Consider the following 20,883-nt stretch of genomic DNA (forward strand, 5'->3'; position numbering starts at 1 on the left):
TAAAGAATGGAACAAAAACTAATAGTTTGTTTTTTTAACAACTGCTGTAAATTGACCACAGCTCAGTGCACGAGTTGTGCATGTGACCTGTTTAAAAATTGTAATTCTAAAACATTACCTTTGTTTTGCTCAAAATTTCCCATCTATTCTTAGCAAGTTTCACATGTTACTATAAATATTTTTGATTATGCAGTCCCCAAATCAGATAGATTAAGTTGTTATGGTGCCATTGCTTAAAGTAACATGATAGCTTACAACAGCTTGATTCTCCACTCTGTTACTGCAGTTTTGTGTCAGTGGAATGATATTGAAGTCAGTGGAATTACACTGGTGTAAAACTGGTTGAATCTATGGTGAGCCTCACAAAGCAGAATAGAGTTCGATGTGCGGACAACAGTTGTATTGTCAAATACATGTTCTTTGACAAATGTCTAGTGAGGATCAGTTTAGCCACACAGTTGGTGGGTTCCTTTGCTTGTGTTTTACTCTATAAAGAAAGATAGAACTGCTATAATTTATATCTATAGTGGGCCAAATTCATCCCTGGTGTAATTCTAGGCTTGCATGATCTTTCCTTGATTTCATTGACTTGTATGGATTTGATGTCAATAGATTTGCCTTGTTCCAGGAGAGCTACACAGGGGATGAACTTGGGCCCTTAAATGTTAAAATATTTTAAAGATGTGAAATCGCAAATTGTTTGGTGGTACTTCCCAGTATTTAAGTAACACTGTTTTATTAAAGATATTATATAAAAGCCCTGTAGTACAGTCACAGTGTAAAATATATTAGTTCCATAATGTTCTGTAGAGGATCAAATTCTTATAATGAAGAATTGAACAAGTGGTTAACTGACAATTAATTCTATTTCCATTCTTTTTTAGGGGAGAATCAGTTGTTCTGGCCACTTGATGGTTCAGACTGTTTCCATGCGTGGCCGATTAACAACTACTCAGTCGCATAGGTAAGATGAAGTACAATGCCCGAATCACACATGCTTTACCGAGGTTGCCATTTTGACCCAGAATATTTTTCAGGTTGAGTGATTTACTTTAATTTCTTGGTGCTGATTGGTCCAGAGCCATAGAATTTTATTGGCATGGTTAAAATTTGCTATCTGTCCCAACATTATCTGCTCATCTGTTGATTCCATCATTGAGATTTTGGTGTAATTTAGTTTCTAGAGGGTAGATTGTTTGCACTTAGCTGATTAATTGAGGAAGGATGGCCTGTGACCAAAAGCACAGAACTTTGAGCTGGTGGGTGAAATCCTGGCTCCACTGAAGTCAAAGGCAAAACTCTCACTGGCTTCAATGGGAGCAGGATTGCATCCAGAGGTTCCAAGTTCTATTCCTGCTCCTGCCATGTACTTCTTTGTTAATGCGTTCAAGTCACTTAGGTCAAGGTTTTCAAATGCTGCCAGTGAATTTGGGTGCCGGACTTGAGGCACCCTAAAGTGACTTAATTTTCAGAAACTGCTGAGCACCCACCTTCTGAAAATCAAGCCCCTTTAATGTGTTTCAATTTGAACACTCAACATCACTAGTCATTTTTTAAAATTTTGGCTTCAGCCTGTACCTCACTCTCCACTTCTCTGAAAATGAGGACAATGCTGCTTCCCTACCTCCCTAGTTGTGGGGTTTAAATTCACTAATGTCAATACAGTATTTGATATCATCAGGTGGAAGGTACTAATTAAATGCAAAGTACTATTATGACAGTTAGTTAATCGCAATTGCAATGGAGTTAGTGGAAATGGATGGATTAGTAAAAATAAATTCCACCAGAAAAATATGGAATGACTTAGGAATCCAGTTTTACTTACTATATTAAAAGTTCATTTGATAATCCTAACAAATTTAAAATATGCACACATTATATTGTACTTAATGCTTTTCTTTGTACAGCTATTCAGGCATTACTTTTTGGTTTTACCTAAATATCTGTTGATCATTTTCTACAGTTTGTGCCCCATACCAAATTTTAGGGAAATAATTTATATTTCTTCCAAACACATACCTGCAGTTTTGTATTGCAGAGCAAGGTCCCGTGTGCAAGAAGGAGATAAAGAACCACTACAAGAACGCTTTTTCCGGCCATATTTTCTGCAGGCACCTGGAGACATGGTAGCTCATGAGGGGCGACTTTGTAGACTGGACTGTAAGGTATTTTTATGGCTCACTCTTACTCTCTCTGTATACATACTAGTAGCTGTCTTCCTGGTCTTCTTTAACAGGCTTTCTTCAATAATTTCTTCTAATATTTAATGCCTTTCTTGTGTTTGTTCTCTCATTTCTTACCACTCTATCTGAGCTTCAGGTGTTTTCTATGTGGCACATGCCAGATGGAATGAAAAACACTGTATAAATTTCACCAAAACTAGAAGGCTCATTTACAACAGAGTTCATACAATTTATGTGGCTTAGTTTCTACCAGCCTTTTAGCAGAGTGGCAAACGGAAGGAACTTCCATAGAGATGTAGGGCTCCTCTGCTGAGTCATTAAGTCATCCTGTAAAAGGTGCTTGAACACACACCCATATAGCTATAAAAGTGGCAGAAATGATTGAAGATACTTTATTTTCACCCCAAGGTTCACACTGTATTTTATTAATAGTTAGAAGACTAATATTTTTAGAAAGGTGCAACACAGCCTCGATCGTTCCCTTTTTCTCTAAAGGGCACAGAGAAGAAAAACCTCCCAACTTATTGACTCACGCTCCCAACTCTGAGGAGTTGTGGGTCACAGGGATTAGTGTCTACCCAAATGGTCTAAGCAGTGGTATGATATTTGTGCAGACCCCAGAGACCTTTAAGCTATTTCATAGCCTCCACCATTCCAGATCTGAAGATGTGTATACACACACACATAGAAACACACACACACTGCTAGTCCCACTACCATGCAAGTAGATCTTCCCTAGCCCAGAAGGGAGAAGAAGACAGAGTGGAAGTTATTGTCCATTTCTAGTGAATTTTCCTTAGGAATAATTCAAAGTTTACTAGGGGAGCATGCCACAGAGGCTGGTAACTCTCTAGCTCTGCTCTCCTACCAGTCAGTGCTTGTGGGGACCTAAAAGCAAATTGGAGATTTCACAAGATTGGAGAAAAGCAATATCCATTCCAGGCAGGTTCCATTTCCCTTCTCCAATTTCTGGAATTCGTGCATTGGCTTCTCTCCATTGAAGGGAAGCTTTTGACCCTGAGTGAGCACCTACCTCTAATGGAACAATCCTATAGAATGTAATAAGAGGTAAAAAATAATCATATCAACTGACAAAATTCTATTGTGTGTTGATTTAAGACTTCTACAGAAATATGTCATTCTGTATTATTAAATACTATGTGTTTCAAGTGAGTTCTGTAGAATCCAGTTGATTCCATCCCTATTAAATTCTATAAAAGTTCTGATCTAGTGTTTTGGTTTCAGCCAATCACAATCTGAAAACAAGCAGAATAGTAACATTTTGCTTTTTATAAATCTTATTTGTGGAACCAATTTTTTTCCTGGAAATAATCACCAATAGCAGTTCTATCTCTGACCTCACTTTCTATTCTACATTCTCTCATACATATGTGATCTTAAGATAGTTTATTTATTGCGTTGTTGAATGTGTGTGTCCCTTGCCTTTAGCTGTTTCATTGTCTGTTAGGTGAGTGGGTTACCAACTCCAGACCTGATGTGGCTTCTGAATGGCAAACCTGTATTACCAGATAGCACTCACAAGATGTTGGTCAGAGAGACCGGTGTTCACTCTTTGCTTATTGATCCTCTCACACAAAATGATGCTGGAACTTATATTTGCATTGCAACCAACAAAACAGGACAAAATTCATTTAGCCTGGAGCTCAGTGTTGTAGGTAAGACTTACTGAAAGGTTTTAATAAAAAAGACTATGTACAGTAAGATACTGTAATTACTTGTGTCTGTTACTTTGTATGTACTGAGCTTGAGTCTCCTCTCACACCACTGTATGTCAAAAGTAACTCCACTGCAGTCCGTGGAGTTACACCAGTGTAAAACTCATGTAAGGAAGAGAATCAAATGCAGTGCTTCTTTTGTAGAAGTGTTCCAGTTGTTCCTTTGGGGCTGTGATGATTCTATACAGTATCTGTGCAAACCCCTGCCTACTCATCCATAATCTTTTTTTTTTTCAGCCCCCTGCCTTCATATGTTGCTGTTCTTGATCTCTTCCCCAGGAAAAAGACATAGCCTTGGGTTTTAAAAATACTCTATGGCCTCCCTACCATGTCACAGTTACAGTTTTATTAGTTTAAAAAAATATTTAAATGTAAAAATGCTGAATGCTACTCATTTTCCTCTCATTTTATTAAATAAGCCTGATGAAACCTGAGCAGCCATGGTAAAAGTGCTGTTGAAATCCACATCTGCAGCACTCATTACCTGTAATGGTAGCATGTTTGGACCCTATATATACACATTCATCTATAGAAAAAAAATCAGTTCTATGTATGACTTTCAGTACATTCCCTTAAGGATCTTGGATCTCAAACAAGTTGATAATCTTTCATTAGAAAATAAAATCACAACCTGTTAAGGCAATATCTGCATTACCAATTTTTGTCAACAAAAGAGATGTTGACACCCAAAAGTTGACATAATAAAAATTTGAATTTCATGTTCACGCTTGCTCCCTCCGTCAGCAGATCACATGCACATTGGGGGCTCCATCGTTGGCAGTGTGAGCATTGCTGTGGGTACCTATCCCGCAGTCCAGCTCGACACCTTCTGTCACTAAGTGTTGTGGGAAGGTGGAGTGGATCGCGGCACATCTTGGGACCTAGCTAAATGTCCTGTGATGCATTGCTTTGTGTCCCAGCACTCCATAGCCTTCCGGCTTTTTCGCTGCATTTTTGCAATGGCCATTCTCTGCTGTGCACCCCAGCATCAATGTGAGAAGGGATGGATCCCGCACTGCTCTTCTATGTTCTGTTAACTGTCATGAAGACATCATGGATGGCAGTGCAGTTAATTGTCAAGTTCCTAACTGAAGAAGACTCACAGGCACCCTACATTCTGTGTGACATGGATAGGAGCAACTTTAGATTGCTTTTGGCATTCACAAGCAGCTGCATAGGGTAGACCGGGAAACAAGCACTGAATGGTGGGATCATATCGTTATGCAGGTATGGTCTGAAGAGCAGTGGCTACAGAACTTTCAGATGCAGAAAGCCACCTTCCTGGTTTGGAACTCACCCCAGACCTGTGGCGCAAGGACATGAGAATGAGAGTTGCCCTCTCGGTAGAGAAGCTTGTGGCAATCACTGTGTGGAAGCTGGCAACTCCAGACTGCTTCTAGTCGGTCACAAATCAATTTGGAGTGAGGAAGTCAACCGTGGGGCTGTGTTAATTCAAGTGTGCAGGACAATAAATCACATCCTGCTACGAAGGACAGTGACTCTGGGAAATGTGCATGAAATAGTGTACAGCTTTGCAGAAATGGGGTTCTCTAACTGTGGAGGGGTGATAGATGGCACACATATTCCAATTTTGGCACCAGACCACCTTGTGACAGAGTACATCAATAGGAAGGAGTAATTCTCCATAGTGTTGCAGGTGCTTGTGGATCACCATGGGTGTTTCACTGACATCAACGTGGGGTGGTCTGGAAAGATACATGACACACGCATCTTCTTGAACAATGGCCTGGACAAAAAGCTACAAGTGGGGACTTTCTTTCCAAACCAGAAGATTACAGTGCGGGTTGTTGAAATGCCCATAGTGATCCTGGGAGACTTGGCATACCCCTTTAGCTGTGGCTCATGAAACCTTACACAGGACACCTGGACAGCAGTAAGGTGCGGTTCAACAACAGGCTGAGAAGTGCTGGATGACTGTTGAATGTGTCTTTGGCAGATTAAAGGCATGCTGGCGATGCCTTTATGGCAGGCTAGACCTTAATGAGGATAATATTCCCATGGTCATAGCCTCGTGCTAGACATTGCGTAATCTCTGTGAAGCTAAAGGTGAAAGGTTTGCTCACAGGTGGAGTGTTGAGGCATAAGAACATAAGAACAGACCACTTGGCTGCTGATTTTGAGCAGCCGGATACTGGGGCTGTCAGAGGAGCCCCGAGGGAGGCAATTAGACTCAGTGAGGCTTTGAGGCAGCACTTTGACAATGAGCACCAGTAATGTATATCTCTGACAGCATGTTAGTTTTCCTAGGAAGCAATTGTGCCATTTTGGGCCTTATATTCCTGTAAGACAATGATTACAATGCCTGTCCATGTATTGGTAGTGCCTGCAATCTGAATTTGTAGAAAAAAAAATAAAAGTGATTCATCATTTAAAAAAACCTTTGCTTTTATTGAACAAGAAACAGCACACAGAAACACACAGATGCCTTCTGGGAAATGAGGAACCAGGGAAGGACAGACTTTCACAACTGTGCATAGGTCCAGCTATCATTGTGAAAGTTGTTCGAGGGGGTGGAGAGAAGGGGAAACAGAACTCCCAGAAAATGGAAGGGAATGTGCGAGTGGAGTTGTGGGAGAGGGCATGGAAAAAAGTGTTCTGAATGTGCTGTAGGAGAAGGCGAGCATGGATCTGCTCAGTCTGCAGCACTACTAAGGACTGCAGCATCTGCTTTTGCGCCTCCATTACTTTGATCATCTGCTCAGTAATGTTCTTAAATTCCTAATTCTCTTTTCTGTCCTACTGTTCGGCTTCCCAGGACTCCTGGTGTTCCCTTTTCCTTGCATTGGAGCAATGTCCTCCTGGAACATGTCTTCTTTCCTGTGTCTTGGGTGCTTTCTTATGTGGCAAAGATGCTCAGCCGAGATGCATGGGGTGTTGCTGAAGGCCATATCTGGTGAAGCACAAGGGACAATGCACTGAAGCGGGATTGTTAAATTCACATTTCAGTTATATACATTTTTGCAATCACTACATTGCAATCACTTTCCCACTGACCCTAATCAAGCACCCATCTCTGCGAACAGCCAAAGCATGGTGAGTGTTGGGGGGCCGTAGGGCGCTCCACATGGGGAAAAGAGCACACACTTTCTGCAAGGGCTGTAGTGCAGCATTCTGTGGAAAAAATTCTAAAATTCTCCTGCACTTTTCCACAGATGGGGATCATTCTAGCAGAAATCTCACTGCTAATGGTAAGCAGGGAAATGAGGGTACATCTACTCCATGCTTGTGGCTTCTGCCCTGCTCCCTATGCTGCTCATCTGCCTGCCACTTTGATCCCTGCAGAAGTGATTGCCAAATGGTGCAGGAAAGTTTCCTACAATGGGGGAAGGAACAAAGCTGCTCTGCCACGGAACTTTCGGTAGAAGATTACTGAGTACCTCCAAGAAACTTTCCTGGAGACCTCCGTGGAGGATTCCTGTGAGATCGCAGCATGCATTAACACATTATTCTGCCATGCCAATTAGCTACACCGGGAAATGTCCAGCTCACAGAAACACAGCCAGCCTACCACATTTCTATACTTTGAACCCACCTCCGCACTGTACAAGCCATAGCCACTTACCAGCATCTCATCTCCTGCTTCTTGCTCCCGGGAGAGTTACTGCTGAGACCGGCTAAAAACCTCTGGAGTGGGGAACAGTTCCTGGCTGCCTGCCCCACCAGGTGACCCCACCGGGAGCTGCACATGCTCCTCTAACTCCACCTCTTCATCAGTAACTTCGTCCTCCAGCTTAGGTCCTCTTGCTGCCACCTCCATTCCCTCTAAAGTATCCATGGGGCTCTTTGCAATGGAGGTGGGGTCGCTACTAAGGAGAGCATCCAGCTCCTTATAGAACCAACAGGTCTTAGGTGAAGCATCGAAGTGATGGTTTGCCTCCCTCGCCTTTATGGTACGCCTGCCTCAGCTCTTTTATCTTTGCTCTGCATTGTAGCATAAACTAATCATAGCCTTTTTCGTATAAGCTTCGAGAAATGTGCCCATAGGTATCCCAATTCCTGTGGCTCAAGTGGATGTATTTAGTCACCAAAACCGGGCATCTTTCCCAACAAAAGTCACAGTGCAATGTGTACCCACGTACTGTTTGGTTGACAAAAGGCAGTTTTTGGAGACAAAACTTGGTAGTGTAGACAAGGCCTAAGATGTCATAGGAATCATTTTGGATGGTTTGTTTCCAAATGGTTGGTGCAAAAGACTAAAAGTCATCGACGCACAGTAATTGTTCCTCCTCCTTTCCAGCAAAGGAAGTCAAAAAAGCCCCAGCATTCCTGGAGAAGTTACGGAACTGTGGCGTGCCTGAAGGGCACCCAGTCAGATTAGAAGGCAGAGTGATTGGAATGCCACCACCAATATTCTACTGGAAGAAAGACAACGAAACCATCCCTGCAAAGAGAGAAAGGATGAGGTATTGTACAGTCATTCATACAGTTAATGTCACCTTGAGACTGGGCTGATTGTTGGCATGAAAGTTTTGTTGTCAGAGCAGGTTTTGTCCTCTCGCTAGATGAAATTTATTTCACCCACTTAAAGCCTAAGGAACTGGTCTTTAGTATGAAGGATAAGGGAATGAAATCCACTTCCCCAATTTGGGATTCGGGTGCAAAAGTGCAGCACAGCTCCCTGCACCCCACAGCCACTGCTCGAGCCAATAGACTAGTATAGTGGTGATAGTGGTTTTGGGCCACTTGCGTAGTACATTAGTTATACTTTATCACCATAGATCCTATTGCCCTTCCCATACTGACCACAGCACAGTCCTCTGCTACATGCGGCCAGTTGTAAAAAAAAGGCAATACATAATCCATCCCTGAAGAGTTTAAGTACCACCTTGAACTGTGCCTTTGTACCAGGATGAATTTCATCCCCCTTGCCTCTCAGTTCATCATCACCTTCATTGTGCCTGCTGCTCAGTGCATCCTACCAATACAGGCATCAGCACTTCACTGCCATAACCTTTTCAATTTAACAATATAATTTTGTATTTAAAGATGAGCTTCTCTTTTATATTTATATCCGTTTTGCTTTTAAAACTAAACTTAAAAGAGATCAGCTGGCTGACCTGTGAGTAAAGTGCTGCTGGGGTCCAACATTGCAATGGTCATTTAATCTTTCAAATTGCCTTTTTACTGGTAGATTTGGGGGGAAATCATAAATGATAATGGACCTTTATTAAAAGGATTTTTAAAGCAATATCTCATTCTAGGATAAGAGGGAATATTTGATTTACTTTTAAGAGTATAGGCAATTATTATACAAAATATGAAAATCACAAGTGAGCTACAGCTCAGTTTACATAGTGGACTAAAATGTAATACAATACATTGTAGGCATAAATAATAAATAAGAAAGTCGAGCTCATTATAATTACAGAAGTCAGAGGTGGAAAACCATATAGGTCCTGTCTTATTGCTTACCCAGCTATCAACCTAGGACTGTACTGTACAGTATATTATAGCCACTGCCTTGTTCAGTCTAGTTTTAAATATCCCAAGAGATGGGGCTTCCACTCCTTCCCTTAAGACAGCCTAATGGATCTCCTTTTCAGGAAGTTTTTATTTATTTCATCCCATTACTTGCAGTTACATACACATTCTGCCCTTTTCCACCCTAAATAATGCCTCTTCATTCATGTTCCCCAAATGCTGGCTGGCTAGTATGCAGCAGAGGACTCCAGAATCTGCAACTAGAAGTGGAAGGATAGGAGGCAGAAGGTGGCAACCCAGATTTGATCTCTCCCAGAACTCAGAGGAGAGTTCTGTAGGTCCTGCCATAGAAGGGATTAGCAGAGCAGGATCTAACAGTCAAGAAGTGTGGTCTCCGTGTTTGAGTGCACAAACTCCTTGCCCCCAAACTGGCATCTATCCACACTCCAATCCTTGGTGCAGATTTATTCCTGCTCTGGACAGGAATACTCCTTCCTTAATACAGAGACACACTACTTGTCTGCAACATTAATATGCTTCCATTTTTGTGGCCCAGCAATACTGTTCCAGAATTTGGCCTTTGGCATTAAACACCTTCCCCATAGTCACAGCCAGTTCTGTCCCCTCTTAGTAGGGTGACCAGATAGCAAATGTGAAAAATCGAGATGGGAGTGGAGGGGTAATAGGAGCCTATATAAGAAAAAAGACCCAAAAATTCAGGACTTTTCCTATAAAATCAGGACATCTGGTCACCCTACCTCTTAGTTATTCCTAAGCATAATTAACTTTTAAATCATTCCTCATGGGGAATCCCTCCAGCCTTCTGTCATGGTATAAATCCCCACTCTGAACCCTAGCGTCCAAAAGATGGGGTATCAGCATGAATTCCTCTAAGCTTAATTACCAGCTTAGAACCTGTAGCGCTGCCACCAACCAGGAATTCCAGTGCCTGGTACACTTTGGTCCCCCCAAAACCTTGCCCGGGGACCCCCAAGACCCAGACCCTCTGGATCTTAACACAAGGAAAGTAAACCCTTTCCCCACCATTGCCTCTCCCAGGCTTCCCTCCCTTGGGGCGGGTTACCTGGAGAAGATCACTGTGATTCAAAACTCCTTGAATCTTAAAATCAAGAGGAAAATTCACGTTCCTCCCTCCTTCTTCTCTCTCCCCCTCCAGACTCTCCTGAAGAGAGAAAGTAACCTTAACACAGAGAGAAAATTAACCTCTCTCTCCCCCTTCCCTCTTTTTCTCCCCACCAATTCCCTGTGGATTCCAGACCAGCTCCGCTGGGTCTCACCAGAATAAAAAAAAAACAATCAGGTCTTAAACAATAAGAACTTTTTAATTAAAGAGAGAAAACCAGTAAAAATATCTTTGTAATTTAAATGAATATTTACAGGGTCTTTCAGCTATAGACACGGAATACCATACCAGCCTAAGTATACAAGTAGCAAAGTAAAATCCCTTCAGAAAATACAAATTTGAACTTCCTTCCACCAAATACACAATTACGAACTCCTTCCACGCATGCTACATTTGCAAAATAAAGAAAACACATAAGCCTAACTTGCCTTATCTACAGGTACTAACTATTCTGAACTTATAAGAGCCTGTATTGGAGAGATTGGAGAGAAACCTGTTTGCACCTCTGGTCACTCTCCAGAACCCAGAGAGAACAAACCAAAACTAACGCACACACACCAAACTTCCCTCCCTCAAGATTTGAAAGTATTCTGTCCCCTGATTGGTCCTCCGGTCAGGTGACAGCCAGGCTTACTGAACTTGTTAACCCTTTACAGTTAAAAGAGATATAAAGTACTTCTGTTCTATTAACTCCTACTATCTGTTTATGACAACTTCTAACTGATATTGTTCCCTCTTTGGATTTCTTCCAAGTAGTTAGTATCTTTGATATTAAGATTCCTAGCAGAGATCTCATCAGTGCTGCAGATAGAATAATTATTTTCCTCTTGCTTAAAACAAAAGCTCTGCAAAGCACAATTGCACTTTTTTTTTTTGCCAATAAAATTCTAGAAACTTTAATTTCCCCAAGGTTTGAAGAGTGCAGACAAGTAAAGGTTCAATTTTATATTGTAGATTTTAAAATAATGTTCATTATTGATACAGTGACAAGAACATTTCCATTAAGTATCTGCTTAATTTTTTTTAAGTGAGCATAAAAGTGGCTGTGTCAGACATTAAATCCACCATCAGATAAACTCAGCATCAGCAAATAGGCTTGTGCTTGTTACAAGTGCTGGTTTTGAAGCCTTGTATTTTTTTTGTGGGCAACAGCAGCTAATTTTCTCTCAGACAAGATAATTTTTTCATTCATTCACTTTTTAGTACAGATGGGTCCAATACCAGAATATTCAGATTATGATTTTTAATACCTTGAAGTTCAGATCCAGAGTTCCAGTTTAGCACATGAAAGATTTGGGATCAAGCCCAGGTACAGATTTCAGTCCACATTTCTAAAACTCAGAAGTGTTTGGAATCCAGCATTTTGGCTCATATACATCACTGCATTCTAGCTGAATAAAGAAAATTTACTATAAAATATTTTCTTGACTTTGTTTAGCTTAGAAATTAATTATATTTTATTATTTCTTTGCCACCATTCCTACTCCTCTGTAAATCTGTTAGTCAATGTAATGTTTGAATTAGATTCACAGTCTATTAGTTCAACATGGAGTCATTGGCTCCCTACTGGTTATTCTGCTAAATAGTTAAAACAACAGGATGGAGCTTTGTCCTGGTTTTTAATTAATTGGGCGAAATTCTCAACATCCACAGGAAGTCTGAGTATTTGTCCAATCTGTGGGACTGCTCTGTGCAGCCTGCCCTACACAGCTGCTATTTCAGCCTATCAGAAATCCAACCCCAGCCCTTCAGTGCCACCTGTGCAGTGTTAAGATGCCTGGATCCACATGAACATAAAATGTCAGTTCTTTTCCCTGGCTCATCCCCCTCTTGCCAGCAAGCTTATCTTTTATGCTGGCCTGCATGAGGCCAGGAGACCCTTTCTGCAGTGGGAAGAGGGTATGCAGGTAACCTGTTACACAGCTAATGTGTCCTTTGTACATCAGCATAGCCCATATGGGTGAGTTAAGTGGGGTAATTGAACAACAGTGATTGTTACCCTTCAGGAATACTGTTCCTACAGGAGCTGGCCAGAAAATGGAATTTCCATCACCTGGGAAATTCAGAATGTTTGAGATTTTGTTTCATTCTGGATCAGAACAAAACTGTGAATCTCAGATTTTCCTGAGAAACTGAATATTCCCATTTGGAAATATGTCATTGCTGCCTATCCTTGCTTTTCCTGTCTGCCATTGCTGTTGCTGGGGGAAGGGGAACTCCAGGGCTGATAATAGGAGAAGATGGGAGGGAGAAGAGGGAAACCTCCAGGTGATGAGAGGAGAGCAGCCTAGAGTGCAAATTCATCCCAGTCCATGACATCCTGCCTTGTGAGCTGCTGAGAACCTGGAGAGGTGGACAAGTTTGCAGGAAACCAGGCAGGTTTCCACTGGGCCTTTGCTGAAATCAATAATTCCCCTGGAATGTTTCAATTTTACTGAATCTGCATTTTCCAACAGAAAAACATTTTACAGCAAAATTTCCAACCAGCTCTAATTACTACCTTTATGAATGTTTTCCTCCAGGATTAATATTACAATTTTGCTGCCATTTCATATATTGCATCTCCAGTTTCTGCATTAGAAAAATAAATACTTTACAACTGTTTTAAATGGGTTTGCACAGGTATAACTAATTGGAACTTACTAACAATTCTATAGCTGATGCATAATAAAGAATAAAATCCAGCTTACTCTCTCTCTTAGGGCTTGTCTACATTATTCGCTGGATCAGCGGGTAGCGATCGATCCAGCGGGGGTTGATTTATCACATCTAGCATAGATGCGATAAATCGACTGCTGAGTGCTCTCCCATCGACTCCGGTACTCCACCAGAATGAGAAGCGCAAGCAGAGTCGATGGAAGAACGTCAGCCGTCGACTTACCGCAATTAAGACGCTGCAGTAGGGAGATCTGAGTATGTCAACTTCAGCTACGCTATTCACATAGCAGAAGTTATGTATCTTAGATCGACCGTACGCGGTAGTGTAGACAAGCCCACAGTTGTGATGGCTCTGCAGGGCTGAGAGGAGTAAACACATATTTGAATCACTAGAATGAACAGATCAGACTCCAAGAACATGCAAGGAGCAGATGTGTTGAGTATGAAGTTGCTGCTTTGATAGAGGCCTTCAGAGTAAAGCTGCACTCTAAGACTATGATTTAGTATTTATTTAATCTATGTGAAGTTAAACCCAGACAGCAGATGCACACTTGAGAAATACTAATTCTGTACACTTATTTTTCCAGTATGCATCAAGACACAACAGGATACGTATGCCTTTTGATTCAACCTGCCAAGAAAGTAGATGCTGGTTGGTACACTCTGTCCGCGAAAAATGAAGCTGGTATTGTTTCATGCACTGCTAGACTTGATATATATGGTAGGTGTCTTATTATTGACTGCTAGTTAAAACAAAGCAAAAAACTTACGTGGTTCGGTTCTTATTATACTTTGCAGTTCTTGCTGAAATATTTTCATTGACATTAATGGCAATTGAATAGACCCATTATTAGTATAGGGTCACAGCATGTTAGCAGCCTAATATGGCCACAAAGTGGAGTAAGAACCACACACACCTTGCATGGCCATATTAGCACTCTTGTATCACAACTTGCATCACAACTTGCAGGTAAGAGGTAGAGCAGGAGCTGTGCACCAGACTCTGGAGATCTGGGTTCACTTCCCAGCGCTACTGCAGCCTGGGTGACTTGGGCAAATCACTTAATCTGTTTCTCAGTTCCCCATCTGTAAAATGGGGATAATACTTCCTCTGTCCTGTTAATTTTTACTATAAAAATCTTTGGAGCAGAGACTTGTCTTGCTACATTTTTGTACAATGCCTAGTTACAATGGGCTCCTGATTTCTCTTAGGGCCTCTAGGCACTACCATAATACAAGTAAATAATAATAAACAGTTCCTCCTGAGGAAGCAAAGCTATGCATTGCCTCTTACACCAGGATAAGCAGACATAGGTCAGGGGTGAGCAAACTTTTTGGCCTGAGGGCCACATCTGGGTATGAAAATTGTATGGAGAGCCATGAATGCTTGATTGCAGAGGGGGATTCTATGGGGTATAGCATGGGGGGGGATGTGTGTGTGTGTGTCTCTATAAAAGGATGTTACCAAGGTGGGACTCATGGGGGGGGACTCTACAGGGGAGGTACCGGGGATTCCTAGGGGCCCTGCCGGCAGTGACACCAAGGAGGCCGTACCAGGCACTACCATGGACGGAGGCATCCTAGCTGGGACAGGTGGGGCCCCTGGGTGGTTTCGAGGCTCTCAAGGATGGGGCCGTAGGAGACCAAGAGGGGATTGGGTGTGCTGCCACATAAATGGGGCTGCCATGTAGGGATAGGGTTTCAATCCCAGAAACAGCGCAGTGAAGTCACACCTGTGCAGTGTGGCTCTGTGCATGCCGGAAGATGGTGGAATTATGAGTCGGGGGCTGGGGATCACCAGGCGGGCAGAGTGGGGCAAGACCCCGACCCCATTCCCTGGACAGAGCTTGAGGGCTGGATAAAAACCATCCGATGTGCCAGAAGCGGCCCACAGGCTGTAGTTTGCCCACCCCTGCCATACATCATACCCGAATAAACCATTTTTTGTTCTTCAGTTAATTCATTTATAGTGTAATTTCATAACACATAGCAAGGTAAATGTGACATTTTTATATGAAACAAAGATCTCATTGCATCTCAATTAATGACCTGATATACATGCAATTTAATAAACAATGTTACATGCAATTTACTAAATAACTTCACAAGAAAAATTTTTTCGTCAGGTTTTACTGCATGATATGCAATAAACAATACAGAGATAAAAAAGAAAGTCAGATACACTCCGTTTCCACTGATTTCATTTGGGGACAGGATCAGCACAAATATAATCAATTACCTGCATAAACATTAGAGACTTCTAAGATATGCATTTATGGAGAGAGATTTCAAATGGAAACAGGTTTTGGAACCATAAGGTTACTTTCTGCATATATAATTAAATGAAATCATTGAGTCAAGCAGCAATGTTTCATTCTTTCTGAGCATGGTCCTTTTCTCCATTGTCTAGATCTCTCAGATTTTATTAGTCAGTTTTCCATTTAGGCAAGTGAGAATTACGCAGTTCTGAGGCTAGAACAATTTGAGAAGCCAAAGGAAGGAACTGAATAAAATTGGTGTATTTTTCTATCAGAGTTGCAGTCTATATTAAAAAAAAAAGTCTGTCTTGGCTTTATGAAAATGTCCAGTAGAAGATGTTAGGGATGCAACCATTAGAGCTCCATAGCAAGTACTCTAAAAACTGATTAGGCCACTGAACAACCTTGGCAATAAAATCAATCTGGCCTCTGTTGAAGTCAGTGACTTAATGCTAAAAGGCTCCTTTAGTCTTTAGCAGTCCAGCACCCTCCTTTTTTCCTCCATGTCTTTATGTTATAAATTCATTCATTTTGATCTAGTTAGAAAAGAAAATCTTGAATGTAAGATTAGGTGCAAATTCTGGTCTTTCAGGAATTTGTTTGTTCACTAATAGTCTTTTCTACAAGTAGGTATCTGAGCATTTCATTTGATTTATCAACCACTTTGTATGCTTCCACAAGAGCATATAGAGCCACCATGCACAGTTCATCTGGCATAGAACACTCTGTCTGAAACTATGATATTTAGCAGTTATGAACCCTTAGACAAAAGTGAATGCCTATTGTAATAATAGCATAGCCATTATCTGTAGCTGGTAAGGTATTAAAAAACGTTAATCGTGAATGCCTAAACTGTGTAATAAGATAGCTCCCATACACTTTGTAGACCGTTCCTCTGCAGCATTAGCCACAAGCTGAGAATTCTCAATCCTTTTAATCTACATTTTAAAAGGAATTACTAGACTACTGTAGCTGGAAAAAAAGGAAACAGGCAGGCTGCCAGTGCCATGGAATTAGTCCACATCCTTGTCAGTTTCTGCCACTCAGTGGCCTTATGGAGAATTGCATTTTATATTTTATTAATGCTTGATGATAGACATAAGGAGCCAGAAAGAGACTGGAATATTTAAAAAAGATTTAAATATATTTATTTAAGCTTCCCATATTTTGAAGGAAATATAAATAGACACCTAAAGAGTTCAAACCATAAGAATAGAAAGGAATTGTTTAGGTGGTCCAATTAAGAGAAATGACATAAGAAAATTTGGACTGAGTATCAGAAAACAATTTTCTAAGAGACTCTGTGGAAAATCTGCCAAGGGAAGTGACAAAGGCCTCATCATTTGTGCCATTTAGAACTAAGCTAGAACAAACCAAGAAGAGGACAGTCCTGCAGTGTCAGGTGGGTATGATAGTTAATAGTCTTCTCCAGCTTCAGTGTCTCCAATTCAGTGAACCTCAAATTTTAAAGAAAAAAATATGTATAATCAAACACAAAGAGTATCATCTGGGCAGGAACCTGTTTGAGACTGGGAGAAAGAAAAGGCTGTTTATTCAAAACAGTCTGAATCTTAAAGGCTAGAGTTAAAGTTCAGTGCAGAAAAGGGATTTAAGGATTCTACTCTTGTATAACAGTTATTTACAGGTGTCCCACATAGTGCTGCTCATCCAGTTACTACAATGCTGCAGCCTAAATATTTACTGTGTTCTTATGTATCCCAGAAATCACCCATTCTACAACTCTGCCCCAATATCCTGTAAATCTTTTTATTGATTTTACTATTCTTTTATTTATTTACCAAAAAACTCCTAGAGTGGACCCAAGCATCTCTCTGGTGATTAGCCACTTTCTTCTTCTAATAGATCAGTGTTGATTATATCTGCCAATTGTCTGTTGTTATACCCTAAAAATCCCTATGATGTTTGAATATGAAATGATTGATTATAAAGTCTTTAGATATTGCATTTGTCAGATATGGAATCATCTACGTGTCAAAATTTAAGAAGATGAATCTACTTTTTAAAGGACACTTTTTCCAAATGGGTTTCAAAGCTGCACACCGACTCCTGAATTTGTGTATCCAACTAGCACAAAGATACACAAATGATTTCTGGTAGAAATATGTTTGTCACGTGTGCAAAATGGGAGGTTTTGTACACAAAAGTAGAGTCTTATTAAGGTGTTGAAAGAGGCTGTGTAAAGTGGTTTGAGAACTACATTGCTGCAGTATTATTAACTTCAAAAAAGTTCAATGGTACTTTTAAATGTGCAAGTACAAGCTGTATGTGTATTTTAATATCACTGAATCTAATTAACTGTTAGCAACTAGATTTATAATTACATAACGCAATATAGTCCCTTTTATTTTGCTTAATAACTTAATTAACAAATTGATAATTTGTTCATAATCAGTCACCTAAAGTAGCTGCAATGAAAATTAGAGATGGACCAAAGTCAGAACTATTTATCTTCAAAAAATCGGGAAGGATTTATTTATTTATTTATTTTGAGGTTTTGTGGGGAGGAACTGGGATGGAAATCACTGCTGAGGGAGATTTCTGGTTTTGTTGATGTCTATTTGCTGATCCACAAACTTACTATTGATTGTAGTGCTTACAACCATGAGTAGGCTCACTGGGTGAAATCCTGATCCTATTGTAGTCAATGGTAATTTTGCTATTGAATTCAGTAGAGCCAGGATTTCACCCATTGGCTCCAACGGGACTTTGCATCATTGTAAGACACTGTACTTGAGGATATCTAAAGGAACAGACCCAACATTGGTAACAGGTTTTTTTTTAAAGGACTTGAGAGAGGGGTTCCCATTTAGAAACATGGAAAGCAGCGCTTTCCAAATGGGTGTGAAAATTTCCATTGGCTTTTTAGATATATGTTAAAATAAATGTGGACTTGACTTAGAATTATGTTTTCTCTTAATTGTTTTTGTTTCTTCAGCCCAATGGCACCAACAGATACCACTACCAATAAAGTTTCGACCTAGTGGTGGCCGGTATGCAAACCTCACTGGTCAAGGACTCGACATTTTTTCTGCCTTTTCAGCTGTTGAAATTCCAAAGTTGTTTTCATCCCCATCCCAGAGCGTGGTGGAAAGTGAAGAACTTTAAAAACCTACAGTTCCAATTATACCCACAGAAATATTAAACTATAATTAAAAAAAAAAGAGCGAGAAGGTACAAACCAAGAGACTCAAGGTTTACAAGCAACTTGTTTTTAGTAAGTGTGCTGCTGCTGGAACTGCTGCAAGTTACATATTGTACAAGATGTCTGCCTTGTATTTTACTCCAGTATGATTGTGGTATAGAGTGTAGCGCAAAAAGTTCAGTACTATGTCTTTTTCTGAGAATCTCAGAGTGAAGAGACATAGTTTTAGCACTTAAAAATCAACACCATTTTTTAATGCTTCAGTTAAAGCTCCTGTAATAAACAAAGTTAAGGATTTGTGATGTTTAACTGGATACTGCCAATGAAAGGACTGACACTGTGATAGAGAGTAAAGAATGTGATTTTGAATGTAATCCTAAAAGGATTTGCATAAGGAAAAGAAAAGAAGTTGGAACATAATTTTTGTACGTTATCATAGTAGATAAGACAATATAAACATAGCATTTCATGGAGGTACAGCTCTATACAGTATATATTTATATTTGTGTGTGTGTGTACAAACCATGCTGTGTGTACTTATGGTGTTTTGAAACATACAGTAAAATATAAGGCATGTGCTTAGGACATTAACACATGAAACTAAACATCCTTTATTGTATGAGGCACATACTGTAGAGATCATAGCTGAAACTACTGTATATTTCCATGTATGCTTCATATTTGTTCCTCCTCAGTTTCAGTGACTCCCTGATTTTAAACACATAGTACTGTTCTTGTAACTTTACGATTTTTAAATTCAAGTCTCTTTCCACATGAGTTTTTGACATGTCTTGACAAAAAAAGCACATCATATGGCTCATTTGCTAAACTGACTAAAGAGGAACTGTGGCCTGGTGCAATTAAAACATCTTTCGGGATCATTTAGAAAACTTAATCACAGGTAGAGTTCCTACTATTAAAACAGGGGAAAATGTATCTGTAACATGCAAAGAAAATTATAATATTTAAGAAACACAGTGGTTAGTATAAACAACTAAAGAAAGTTTTGTACCCTGATAAATAAGTTGGTAAACCAGGGAATGCTATAGGGGTCTATACGAAGGATATTTAATAACAGCACTAAACAAACACTTTCAGTATATTTCTCTTTTACCTAATTTTATTGACAACCTTCTGACCCCAATGGTTAGAGGTTAGGAATGTATATTGTGATTTCCTGCACATGATTTGGACTTTATTTTCAGCAGTTCTAACTTACTACTTTAAACTTGATCAGGGACTGCCATGGGGTCCTAACTAGAATCATACAGGGGCTTAAATATCACATTTACAGATGCTGTAATTTTAGGTCTTATTTGGCTTGCTTTGCAATTCAGTGCTTTTTCACAGTTTTTTTTTAAAAAAAGGTACTAAATTCAGAGAAAGAAAGAAAGATGAAAGCAAGGAGAAACTACACTTTTTAAAAAAAAAATTACCATTGAAAATAAAATGTGCCTACATTAGAAGTGTACATGCACTAAATATGAAAATATAAAGGCATAAGAGTTAATGGGGCACTGGGTATATTAAGACACTGGGAAGGAGATACATAGTGTTTCACTGTTAGTAACACATAGGTTAGATTTGAAAGCGACCTATCTGAGAGCCATCTAGGATTCAGATCAAGTGAATATGTGGTGATGGTGTATTTCCTAGTAATGTTTCTACAAAGAAAATAATTGGATTTTATAATTTAAATTAATGCAGTTTATGGATTTCTTTTTTAAGAAGGGCCAAATTCTGCGCCCATCTACTACTCTGAAACCTCCCACTATTTCAGCAGTGTAAATAAAAAGCAGATTTTGATCTAACATAATAAAATTCTACAGCAATTGTAGCACTTTATATACATAGAAATCATCAAGCTATAGTGTACTGTCAGAAACTTTACTGAATATCTTTAGGCTTGACAGAATTTGATTTTTTTATGATTTCAATGGATAATGTATAGTTAAGCATTTTAAAAAATTGTATTCATTTAAATTTCCACAATTGCACAAAATTATGAGTTTTAAGCATTTATATCAATTTAAATGTTCACAGCTGCAGAAAATTGGGGCGAGGAGGCTCAGACGATAATTGCTTAATGACAATACACATTAAAATTCAAAAAGTTAAAGCTTTTGAAACACAAACTGTCAACATGTACAAAGTATCTCAAGCAGCATTTTTTTTTAACTTTGCCTTATGTAAACTTTAGTTATCAATGGAAATATTTTTTTGCCCGTCTGTATATGGTGAAATCAATATTTATTGATAAAAATCTAACCCTTTCAAGCCTAAATATATAGACTAAGTT

The 20,883-nt window shown here is 39.8% G+C and overlaps 1 protein-coding gene across 5 annotated transcripts in view; it reads left to right on the forward strand.

The window, feature by feature from the left end:
• MYPN (myopalladin) overlaps nucleotides 1–19,979 on the forward strand; it is a 131,191-nt gene extending 111,212 nt beyond the window's left edge. For all 5 annotated transcript variants that reach the window (XM_032795265.2, XM_032795261.1, XM_032795264.1 and 2 more), the window contains 6 exons: nucleotides 885–964; nucleotides 2,039–2,165; nucleotides 3,652–3,859; nucleotides 8,178–8,343; nucleotides 13,751–13,884; nucleotides 18,378–19,979. In XM_032795265.2, the coding sequence (XP_032651156.1) occupies nucleotides 885–964; nucleotides 2,039–2,165; nucleotides 3,652–3,859; nucleotides 8,178–8,343; nucleotides 13,751–13,884; nucleotides 18,378–18,547 (885 nt within the window). In that variant the 3' untranslated portion in view covers nucleotides 18,548–19,979. The remainder of the gene's footprint in view (nucleotides 1–884; nucleotides 965–2,038; nucleotides 2,166–3,651; nucleotides 3,860–8,177; nucleotides 8,344–13,750; nucleotides 13,885–18,377) is intronic.
• The last annotated feature ends 904 nt before the right edge of the window (nucleotides 19,980–20,883 follow it).

This window comes from Chelonoidis abingdonii, chromosome 15, assembly GCF_003597395.2.
Source record: "Chelonoidis abingdonii isolate Lonesome George chromosome 15, CheloAbing_2.0, whole genome shotgun sequence".
Taxonomy (NCBI): Eukaryota; Metazoa; Chordata; order Testudines; family Testudinidae; genus Chelonoidis; species Chelonoidis abingdonii.